This window comes from Podarcis cretensis, assembly GCF_951804945.1.
Source record: "Podarcis cretensis genome assembly, chromosome: 3".
NCBI lineage: Eukaryota > Metazoa > Chordata > Lepidosauria > Squamata > Lacertidae > Podarcis > Podarcis cretensis.
In genome coordinates this window covers 100,584,033-100,596,537 of record NC_137172.1, presented here as the reverse complement: position 1 = coordinate 100,596,537, position 12,505 = coordinate 100,584,033, and the positions used below count along the sequence as shown (strand labels likewise).

Sequence of the window (12,505 nt, the reverse complement as noted above, 5' to 3'; positions counted from 1 at the left end):
TTGTAGACAATCTACTGAAGTGCAGTGGGATTTTTTAAAGACAGTTGGGTGGAAGCAAAGTACATAATCTTCTCTGAGGGCCATCAGCACAAGTCAGTCTTTGTCTTTCAACCATCTGATGCAAATTCTGTAAATTTCAATTGAAACAATATGCTCATTATAGTATCAAATAGAGGAGCAGATAAACCCAAAATGACAGACACATGTGCATTGCCTACCTTACCTTTCACACACAGATCATCAACACTATTCCTTGTGAGACTTATGCTGGTTGCACATAGGAATCTACAGCTTCTCTTATTAGGGAAAAGGGGTAGGCTACAAGTTTAATACATAATAATGTATTCTGTTCTGATAAATTCTATATTATTTTATTCTCTGTTTAGCCATTTTTCTAGAGTAGAAATGTAAAACGTTTAAATAAAAATACATTTCTAGTGAGACTTGATCAGTTATACAAGGATAACGACAAAATTGTTCTGGTCTTCCTCTGTCTTAAAAGTAAATATGTGAACTTTCTTCCCCCAAAATGTGTTCCAATAAGAACAAATTTTTATTGTTCCCTAGAACAAGCTTAAAATTAAAAGAGGATGTGAAGTCCGAAAAGAAAGGTGGATTTTGGGACAGTTTGGTGATAAAACAGAACATCCAGTCCAGGAAGCCAGACGAAATTGAAGGATGGGAGCCACCACAGATCCCTGCCAGTGATAACCTCAGTGACGCTGGAAGTACTCTGAGTGACTATCCATCTTGGTCAGGTTGGGAAGACGAAACCAAAGGCTCCACAAAATACACCAACCTGGCAAGCTCAGGAAATAGCTCAAGATGGAGCATCAGATCAGCTGGAAGGTTGGTTAGCATAAGGCGACAAAGCAAAGGCAACCTTACTGATAACTGGGAAGAACTAGAATGACATACAAAATGTGAAATGTTCTATAAGTGATAATAAGCGACATGGTTATGTATATCTTCAAACCAAAATCAAAACTGCTTAATATTGCACCTTTACAGAAGAGTATTCAAATTGTCCAACCATCTGCTCACCTTATCCTAAGTTTCTTAGTTCTTCCGTTTTCCATATTGAATGAAGTCGAGCACCTACTTTGTGCCTATATTTCACACATATTCTATAGCACCTTGGCTCGCTTTTTAAAAAAACAAAACCCCCACAATTTAATGAATGTATACACTGGTTGAATATTTGACTGCCTTACATAAGAACTTCTCTAGTTTGAAGTTCTCTCTTCCCTAGTTTTCAGACATCAAAGATCTATATTTTGAATGCTGACCCTGTTGTGTAAAAGTGCTGATTTGCCGTTTGACACTGCATTGTTTCAGCTTGATACATTGCTTTCATTGTCCTGAACATGAACACATGATTCTCAGGCTGGAACATCGAAGATCCTGCATTTCCCCTAAAGTCCTGAATTGCACATGACTTGTAAGAACCCCACATGTACGTGTTTCTTCTTCCGTTACAAAATATTCGCTGATGAATTTCAGGCTTCCATGTATTATGTTGATTAATCAATAATACGGCTAAAACAGGTTTGCAATCATCCCAAACCACATAACCACAGATGAATGAGGTGACCGCTAAGATCTGATTTATGTATTTCCTAAGTGCTGTAGCAGGCAACAAAAGTAGCTTTTATATGCTTGGGCTTCACATTGCAGTAACAACATACAAAAGGGCCCATCGCCTCAATAACCTAGGTCACACAGGTACTTTCTATACTAGTACAGTCTGAAATGGGTCTCTGTGTGCATTACCAATGCAATAGGGAGCCTACCCTTATGACTATGAGTGTTGTCAGCATCTACTATATCATTTAGGAAATGTAGGAATCAGGCCCAATTGTGAGAAAACTATCTGTTTGAAGGGTTATTATTGCTTTTTTCCTTCTGTCCCTATTCCCTCAAACTATGACTCCATGTTGCTCTTTTGCAGGACGTGTTTGATGTTCTCTTGGCATTTACAGAATGACAGTAGTTAATGCTCTGTCTCTGCTTTGTACAAGGGTTATTTAAGTATGTGTATTTGCTGTTGTGAGGTTTAGTCTTACTGGTTGCTGCTACTTTTTTATTAATAACAAAGAGCTATGCATTATAGTGCACATGGGAAGTTGGAAATGTACTGTAGGTAAAGTTTAGGGTATCTCACCCCCCTGAGTACTTTTACCTATCCATTTTATTTAAAATTGTCCAATTTATGAGATTGGAGTGACATAAAGACACTGTAATTCAGTGTACTCGCACCACTGTGACAGAAGAAGTCCAATACATCAATTTAACATCTCCTTTCAATCATAACATAAGATATACACATATGTGTTACATGTGTGCCATTTTTGCATCTGTGATAGCCAAATTCTAACATTTAGCTATATGACACAAGATAATCTTTGCTGCATTGAAGACAAATTGTTAATGGTCAGAATAACCGAGCACCACAACTTGCATTTCTTATGACTTGGCTCTGCGTACAACTTTTTTCAATGGCTGGAGATCTAACTGGCTCAGAATAATTTTGCCCAATTCTTCAGTTCTTGCAAAAGGAAGTCTTAACCCTGACACTACTTGGATGAAAGTAGCAAATTGTCAGTAAAAGAGGAAAAATAGTAGACAGGAGTCACCAGAGAGCCATCTGTTTTTCTAGCTGCCACTATTACTGATCTGAATATGTAAAAAACATGTTAAAAGTGCCTTGTTCTATAATACTGCACCATAAATGCTCAAACCTTTTAATTACTTCCTTGTTCCTTGTGGACACTTGTTTAATACTCTGTAAAACGAATATCAATCCAAGATGCTAGAATTAACTATTTGTCCCAAATTATGAATCTTTACTTGATACTGATGCTGAGCCCATGTACCACAGCTTGTACGTTATTCAGCAATATGGACACCTTTAAAAAATTCAAGACTTGCTTCCAGTGAGATCAGCAATTTTTAAACAAAATGAAATGTTTTATAACTATGCAGACTATCCATTTTATGTTTTCATAATTTAATAGCCCATTCCACATAAAACGTTGTCACCCAGTGAAAGTTTCTGTCACTGGTGGATACAACCCAAAGATTTTACAGTACTCTTGTGCAGGTTGCAGGATTCTGTGGACTCGTCTGTCACAGCTAGAGAGTGCTTGTGGAACAAGAGCTGTCCTCCTGTTCTATTCAGGTAGCCTGCAGCTTGGAATTGCACTATTAGTCCAACTCTTCTTGCTCTCTCCCCCCCCCCCCCAAATGTATTTGAAGCCAATAGCATTTGTGCTATTTTGGCAGGAGGCCACAAAAAGCTTGTATCCTTTCCAACACCAAACTGTACCCGCTTGCTATGGCAATACAATATTTTGCTTTGTAGGGTTGGGATTCTCAGCTGTCACACAACTGAACCTGTATTGAAAAATGCAGATTTGTTTAGGCAAGTTAAAAGCAGAGGATGCAAACCAGTCAAAGCTGACGCTTGTAAGTCTCATTCGGTTGAATGGAAAAGTGAAATGCATGTTTAACTTTCACACATAGAAATAAGTAAGACTTAACACTGCTTAACTTTGGCTAGACCATGTTCTGAATTTTATGTCTTAGATATAATTGCAGAATATAGCCATTTTCTTTATGCAAAGATTTCTATAGTTTACAGTCCTTTGGAGGGCCTTCATACAGCAGGAGCTGAATTGTGGGACGTTGGCACTGAGCTCTGTCTTGGGAAAAAACCCAGGAACGATGGGGCAAAGGTGGTTAGAAGCTCAGTGTTCACCACCTGTGGAAACTTTCTTAAACTGTGATAGGTAGGGGTTATGCCTTGCACATTATACTGTCAAGTGCCTGTACTTTACCTTGATGACATGTTTGTGATGCTACGGCTTGATTCCACGTGAAAGAAATGTTCACACATTTGTGCTGCATTTAGATACCAATGAAGACAAAGAAACATCCATCACTCTAGATCCTGTGTGTTGGCTTAAGCTGTTAAATAGTCTCATTTGTGCTGACGCAGTGCGAGCTTATGCACAGATTCTGACCCACTTCTCAGAAAAGAGTTCCCGTTGCTCCTCTCAGTCACACGACAGGCAAGCCTTTGCTTTAGCTTCTACAAGGCCAGCACACTACAAGGCGTGCCTAGCCCTGCTTTTCTACCTTCCCACCACAACCTATGCTGCCATGAACAGCAGGAGCTCTGAAGGAAGCACTAGCAGCCCGCTGCTGAGCTTGATCCTGTCCCAAGCACTGATGTGAGGGGAGATGTTTCCTTCTTCGTCTGTGTGCTCTGGAGTGGGTGGCAGGCCCACAGGATCAGGCCTCAAGCGGGAATCTGAGATACATAAAGTATCATCTGATTTTTAAGCTAGGGGAGATATTTGTAAAAATGGGACACAATCCAACAAAAGTTCTGCACTTTCATACCTCATTGATTTCCATGCTATTTAATGTGTTTCTCTCTCATTGAAATCAGTGAGATGCAAGTGTCCTTCAGTTTGGCTGGATCATGCTCATATTTTCCTAAAGCATCATTCTTTAATTTTAAGGGCAGTGGTTAAATTTTAATGTAATTTATGGTTGTGCTTTTGTAGGATTATTTGTTTGAAATGAGATTACTCTTTTGTGGTATTTTATGTCTTGGGCAAATTTTTATTCTTTCAATTCTTTTAAAATATCCACGATGTAGATGTTTGTGGACATTCCCTTTTTTAAAAAAGGCATATATCCTTCTTTGCTTTGTAAACATTTGATTTTATGTCCACTGGTTTTAAAGACACCATTACGATTGTATTCCAAGATTGCACATATGTAATGATTTAAATGTTTATATTGCCTTTTCGCTGCACATAAGCATAAATCTTGGCTTGAACTCCATGAAGGTGAAAACGCTTTATGTGGCTGTAACAAGTCACAATGCTCACAGTTTCTCTGGTATTTTATTAGTTTCACTTCAAATATAGTATTTTCACAGATGAATTAAAAAAAAATAGTTGAAACCAAGCTGTTGAATTATTTCAATTAAATCTATTTCTCTTAAGACAGGAAAACCTGTCTGTATTAGTCACTGAGATCCTGCCCGCCCATCTGACTGCCATACTTCTCAAAGTGCCATTGGTCAATTTGTTTGATTTCACAATAGAGCTATAGAAGTCAGTTTCATGGTCTTAGCGTTTCCACATCTGCAAAAAGAACAAAGGTCCAGGGTATTACTTCCCCTGTGGTTACCATAGGTTTAGGTACTCCAATGTCAAATACTCAGCTGCAACAATGCATAAGTGTTTGAGTAAGCAATGGGCTTTTAAATCACCTCTGGCAAATGTGGATTAGTTTAACAGAGCATTTTGGAAGAAAACTACAGATCACTTGCTGCTTATTTTCTACATTTATTCTTTGCCTTCAGCCTTTCACTTACATGAAAAAAATGATACACATAACAAACACAATAAACCACACTAATATGAAAATAGCTGTAAGACATGGTAGATAAAGGCACAATAAAATACGCTACCCTCTTCCGCTTACAAGATTAAAAAGACTGGGGGGAAAGGTATTTGTCCGATGTTGAAATCACATCAAGAAAAGCACCGAACAAAGTCTCCCTAGCGAAAGCACTGCAGAAGGTGCCACCCTGAAAAATACTCTCTCCCCATTCACATTGGCACAAATAAGAGAATAGCCTCTGATGATGTGAACAGGAAGAGGTTCAGTACAAGAAGTCCAACAGATACTGGGGTCCATAGCTGTACACTGCTTACAGCGCAGGGTACTTTAAAAAGTCACATAGCTCACAGCTTTAAAAAATATGATTAAAAACATTTATCATTTCTGAAAGATGGCCTGCATAACTTTCTGTGGTATCTGTCTCTGTTCAAGAAGGGCGGAAAACCTTGCTGGTGGTATTTATTTCTTGTTTGGCTTTGATGGGAATCTTTATGTAAATACTGGTCAAGGCGCAGTGTGGTTATGCCTCCCCTTTGCACATAGCAGCAAGTGGCCATTTATCTCAGCCAGCCGTATTGTGAAGAGTTTTGCTTCCGTTAGCATTAGAAGTCAGAAATCCCCACCAGGGAGCTGCGATGTTATCCCTGGCTACTTGGTTCTTTTGTACAATGCAATAGCTACTGGGCAGCTTGTCTGAAACCTGCTCTGGAGTCACCACTATGGGGGTTTGCGTAAATATCGAATATAAACCAGAGACTGATGGTTGCTTCATGACTATGTATGCAAATAGAGATCTGTGGCACCTTAAAAGGCTGACAGATCCATTATGTCAAGGCAAGCATCTCCCAAACTTCCAGAGCAAATATTTGGGGTGCACGTGGGATTGCAGATGAAGGAGAGAAAGGAAAAGTCCCATTGCCTCGAACTCAAACATGGGCAGCACTGAAATCCACCTAAAATGTTGACTCCCTGCCCATTCCAATATTTAATTAAAAGCTTAATGTTGCAGTTCCTGCCTGTTTTACTGCTTCCTTTTTGAGAAAGAGAGATTTTCCACAACAGACAAGCTGGTGCTACAATTGTTTGCAAAAGTATAATGTCCCGCCCGCCAAAAGAGTCAACATGAACAGGCCTGGGAAAAAACCTAGGATGACAAATAAAAACACAGGACTGCAACAATTTGACAATTTCTTCATCGCCTGGACTCTATAAAAAACAAGAAAATCAAAGATAGAGAGCTGGTGTGGCAGCCACTGAGGCACTTACTAATAATGAAATTATTTGCCTTAAAATAAGCAATGCTGGCTACTGTACCCATGTGCACAAAACTACAAACCAGAGCTGCATACACACATTCAAAGTACATTCTTTCCCTCAAAGAGTTCTAGGCACTGTAGTTAACCCCTCATAATTCCAATTCCAAGCAACCCTTAACAACCTACAATACGCAGATAATTATTTGAGGTGGGAAATGTCCTCTAGCATACTTTAAAGGTATATCATGCACACAGCCTTTTACCACCGGGTTTCTTTGCAGGAACATTTCCTTGGCACTGCAGGAAGATGCCAATCACAAAGGTGCCACACTTGTTTCTGCTTGGGGTGTTGCTAAACCAAACTGCTCTTTGACCAACCGTTATGGATTAAACTGCAGCCCTCGGCTATTCGGTGTAACTCAAAAGACACCAGAATGCCCTAAAAATGCTTCTTGAGAAAGAAACCCTCTTTAAATGATCTCCAGAATGATTTCACAATGGTATTTTGTACTGTGTATTTTATAACCAACCCTATTTTCCCCTCCTTTGCATGCAAACTCCCTTTTGAAACATGTTTAAACAATCGTACCAGCACTTTCTAGAGCTGTCTGATTCCCCCCCCCACAAAAAACCACAGCAGAATATAGCTTGGTGAGATGTGGGGAAATTCACTACATGATCGTGTACCCAGGGGCAGTTTGCAGAGGGAAGGGAAATGACCATACAAACCCAGAGAGAAAACATTATATTGTGACCCATTTTCTGTGAACAACAACAAGAAAAGTTAAACAAAGACCTTCTACTGATCTCCGATTTTCTTTATCCGCCCCCTGCTGCTCAAGGACCTCGACCCTCCTCACTTTCGCCTGCTGTACACTCTGTTTAAGGTAAACAACAGACTCATGATAATGACTTGGCAGTACAGCATATGGCAGCTGTAAACAAGAAGAAAAACAAATCAGTCTTCGCTTCCCATTAGGAAGCAAGCTATTGTTTGATAAAGATCTATGGGTTGATTCCCTTCAGCTCGAAACAGCCCTATGGAAGATTTATTTATTTCCATTTCCCCACCTCAACAGCAGAGTAATTAACATTCCTAATGTAAATAGATTTCATATAAAATAAATCAGCTGCCGCTCCTAAGAAATGTAAAAACTATTCAGATCCGTGGGACGAGGTTGTGGCATTGTCAAACATGCCCTGTTACTATTTTATTCTTACTGTTCCCAGCTGTGTATTGGGACTTGAGCCAGGGTCAATTCTAGGTGAGCATAAAAGCCTTTCCATTTGCTGGTGGGTTTTTTTTTATGAGTTTGTCCTTGAGAACTTTGATTGGCTTTGCAGAGGAGAGAGAAGAAATGCCAGGCTAGAGGGGGGCGGCAGTCAACTGAGCTCAGCCTTCTGTTTCAGACTGAAATCACCTCATTCAGATGCCCACAAGAAATTTCACCCAACTAAGGCCATACTGTTTAACTAACCCCAGTCGTTTGACTCCTGCAGCACGGGGGTATTCAGGAAAAGACTCTGAAGCCTAGTTCCCAGGACCAAAATGAGACAGTGGGTTGGCTCCAAGTAAGTCATTGTGCGAGTGGAACGACTTCTGTTTGTGCAGTGGGACTTCCTCTCCTATGCCACCACACATGTGCCTACACACAGAGAGAGCAAATATGCTCCAGAGTTTCCTTCACCGCCAAGAGCAAATTTGGGGGGGGGGGGGCAGAATGTTCGGGAGAAGTCATTCCACTCACATAATGACTTAAAGAGTCAACCCTGTTAACTGAACTTAAGTCCAATTGATGTGAATGGCTCCCACTGATTTCAAAGATATGATATATTGGGACCCACTGAAATCAGTGGAACACATTTCACAGCTAGGTTAATCTGGAGCCATTGGCTCATACATCAGAATCTGGTCTGCCAGAGAATCTCTATAAAGGAGATGGCGTAGGCTTGGGCTGCTATTTAAAGAGTGTTAGGCGCTGATAGGAAGGTGCTCAAATCCCTCTCCTTACCCAAACTGCTATTTTAAAGTAGTTTACACCACCTTGTACACCATGTATGCCATCTTGAGATCCTTGGACTATAAAGGTAGTATACAAATGTAGTAAAAAATAAATGTAATAAATAATAATAAATGATGTAATAAATATTGTCTCCTGTGGGTGGTCCCAAGACTGGAATTAATCCCCATGTGAATAAGAGGGGCTTTAAAAGAAAAGAAAAACTCAGGCTGGAAGAGAGGTTTCAGCATCTTCCCTTCTCAGTGTAGGGAAATCCCATTGGAAATGATGGAAATTCTCCAACATTAACTGACTGTGATCTGAGCAACTACAACATCCTACCAGAGCAGTTCAAGCCCAACTTTTAAGTGCTAATTACTCCCACAGTCCTCTGGTTATTCCAAGGCCACTGGAAGAGCATCTCTTTGCTTCTTTCTCTTCTTACCAAACATGGTAGGAAATGGACATTATTGCTGCAGGAACTTTGGCACAATTGCTGGAAGTCATGTGCACATGAGTCATCCAACTCTGTTCACTCATGCCTTCATTGTACCAGGTCCAGAGGGCACACCTCTGAAGACCTTTAAAAGAAGAAGAAAACAACCTAAGAAGGGTGCATTAATATCTTTACTGTGGAAAAAAATCGCTCCAGTTTCTACCCTTCTCCACCCAGTCTTTCAACCACTGCTTCTACAGATGGTACAGACTAGCTGACTTCATTTGCTAGAAAAATGAGTATCATCCCTGCTATTGGAAGGCCCACAGCTTTGTGATAGACCTAGCAGAGTTTGCATGCATATTATGTATACTATAAGGTTCAAAACCGTCTGCCATATAGAAACCACAGCCAGTCTCAAGAAACAATACTGCACCAGATGCACCAGAGGTTAGATTTATATAGACTCAGAGACACAACATGACCACATTCATACATCATGATAAACCATGGTTCTTAGCTTGCACATTACTTTTTGAGTGATACAGGAGTGCCCTGATCACTCCTACTATGCTCCTGCCCTGGAACAATCAAGAGAAACAAACCAGGAAGACGCAGTTAAGCTTTGCTTCTAGTTACAACCAAACTAGGGATCATGGTTTCTTGCTTCCCAATAAGCCATACTCCGTAAACCAACCATGGTTTAAAAAGGTGGCTAGCATTTGTGGCTCATTTCAGAGGAAAACCTATGATCCCAGGTCCGGGATCATAACAGGAAGCCAGGCTTCTGATTGTGACTTGTAAATGTGGCCACCAACTCAACAGCAGAAACACAGATGCAATGATGTAGGCTTTTGTTCCCATGTCCTCAACATTCCACATAAAGGAGGGAATGTGCCATAAATGAATGAGTATCAAGAGGCTGCAAACAGTCAAGTGTACACTTTGTTGTCCAGGCTTGCCTTCTCTCCAGTCATCTCAAGCCATGCCAAAACTTTGCCCCAATGTCCTTTTATTTTGTAAAGAGTACTTACACTCTAGGCTACCAAAGTAGTTTCTCCTAGACATATGAGAAACCATTGGTCCTCAGAGCCATTATTAGACACATCTCAGCTTGGAGTTGATCAAAATCCATTTTACAGGACCTTGCCAAAACAAATAAGCCTTTGCTTTGATTAAGAGCATGCGAAAGCTTGCTTCTTCACTTGATCATTCTCCAGATCTTGTTGGACAGCCATTCCCACCACCCATAGATACTGATTATGGAGATGCTGTCAAACCATGCTGGGGGTTGTGTGCACAGGCTTCCTATCCTAGCTCCATCTCAGGAGTAGCAAGCCTGTTGGCTTCTGGATGTTGTTGGGACTCCAGCTCCCATCATCCCTCACCATGGACAGTGCTGGCTAGGACAGATGAGAGTTGGGAGTTCAACAAAATCTGGACAGCACCACATAGACTACCTTTGATTTAACTTCCACCTCCTTCCACTGCCCTTGACTGCTCCAGTTTGCAATCAGTTTGCACCTTGGATTATTCATATTTTAAGCCTGAAAACAAGACCTGCATTTTATACTTTAAGGTATAGCACCTTGTTGATCTGAGGCAAGGGTAGGCAACCTAAGGCCCATGGGCCGGATGCAGCCCAATCACCTTCTCAATCTGGCCCACAGACGGTCCAGGAATCAGCGTGTTTTTACATGAGTAGAATGTGTCCTTTTATTTAAAATGCATCTCTGGGTTATTTGTGGGGCATAGGAATTCGTTCATTCCCCCCCACACACATAGTCCGGCCCCTCACATGGTCTGAGAGACGGTGGCCTGGCCCACAGCTGAAAAAGGTTGCTGCTGAAAAAGGTTGCTGACCCCTGATCTAAGGGCAATGTGGGTTGTGGGGAAACATATTTTATTTCTGATCAGGCTGCAACGTAAGACACTTCTTATAAGGGAAAGTTAAATCCACACATGGTAAAATTGCTTAGGCAATTGCTGTCATCACTTTTCTGTCACAGGGGAAACTCAAGCTGTGCTTCGTTTCTTTATTGTCTCTGCTTCAAGCACTTCCCAGCATTCCCTACAGGCTTCTGTTTGCAGTTCACAAGATGGAGACATACATATAACTGTGGCCAGGACATTAGAAACTGATTGCTCCAAAATACAATCTAATTGAACTCAAACACAATCCAAGTCAGCAGCACCCTTTGTGGCCTCCGGGGATAGGAAGACCATTAGCACGGAGGACAGATGACAACATTTCAGAAGATAAGCCCTAACACCACCTTCCAGGCATAACTGAAGGTTGCTATTTTTACTCTCAGCAGAACCCCAACTTTGGTATGTTTTCCCTTCCGAGAGCAAACAAAGCCTGAATCCAGGTATCTTGCAGGAATAATAAAATAACTCATAAATCAGGCAAGCAGCATTTATGTTGGAGATAAGCAACAGGTTCACAGTACAAGTAGTCCCCTCTCATCTTTAGACACTGGTACGTCACACAACAGAATGCTAGATGCCCAAAGGCTTGGGTTAATATGTACTTGTTTCCACCATCTTTTCCCTCAGCCATACAGTCCTGCTTCCACATTGCTATAGCCGAGTATGACTGTAGTTGCTGGGAAACTGGAATGAGCCAGACAGAGGGGGCTAATGGGCAGTCAATCCCTTTCTTTCATCCTTTGAGAGATGTCAGCATTCATCAAGAAAAATTGTTGCATTAGGGTTACTGTATTTTTGAGCTCTGGAGCTTTTAAAGACATTTTTGGCATGATTTAACTCCTGTTGCCAATTTTCCAGGACATTTGCCCCACTTGTGAAAAATAATCCAGGATGCCATTTTCAGAGGCGAGTTCCAGTACATGTCCTGGAAAATCAAGACGTATGTCAGCCCTAGCTGTATGCTAGTAGAAGAGGGGGCACTCATAGGGTCTAACTACACAAATGCATATAGCAAGCATCTAAATATTCTAAGAAAAGATTGTTGTGGAAAAATGGGGAATCTAACTAGAGAAGCAGCCTGGGGTTTGGGGTTGGAGAGATAGATTAAACCTTCCCCTGCCTGTTGCTTCTCCATTCTAAAACTACTTCTCCTTTGGCTATTTATTAAAAAGGCAAAGACTTGTTTGAGCTCTTAGGGAAGCCACTCTCCTTCCACTCCTCATATGGGGATAACAGGGACATCTCACAAGTGAATGTGACATGCAATTATCAAGATGCAGAGGATTGTTATCACATGGCCAACTCAGCCACTTTCCTGTAGATCCAATAGCCACAATAAGCCAATATGATGATAGATGCATTTTTAAGCATTCATGCTTGAAGAAAATCACATTGATCTCAATCAAATCAAATATCAAGAAGCACTGAGTGCCAAGAAAAAGAATTCCAGACAAGAA

The 12,505-nt window shown here is 40.9% G+C and overlaps 1 protein-coding gene across 1 annotated transcript in view; it reads left to right on the top strand.

Annotated features, from left to right (window-relative positions):
* TDRP (testis development related protein) overlaps positions 1-4,983 on the top strand; it is a 33,033-nt gene extending 28,050 nt beyond the window's left edge. The window contains exon 4 of the mRNA XM_079970185.1: positions 568-4,983. Within this exon, the coding sequence (XP_079826311.1) occupies positions 568-913 (346 nt within the window). The 3' untranslated portion in view covers positions 914-4,983. The remainder of the gene's footprint in view (positions 1-567) is intronic.
* Positions 4,984-12,505: the final 7,522 nt, after the last annotated feature.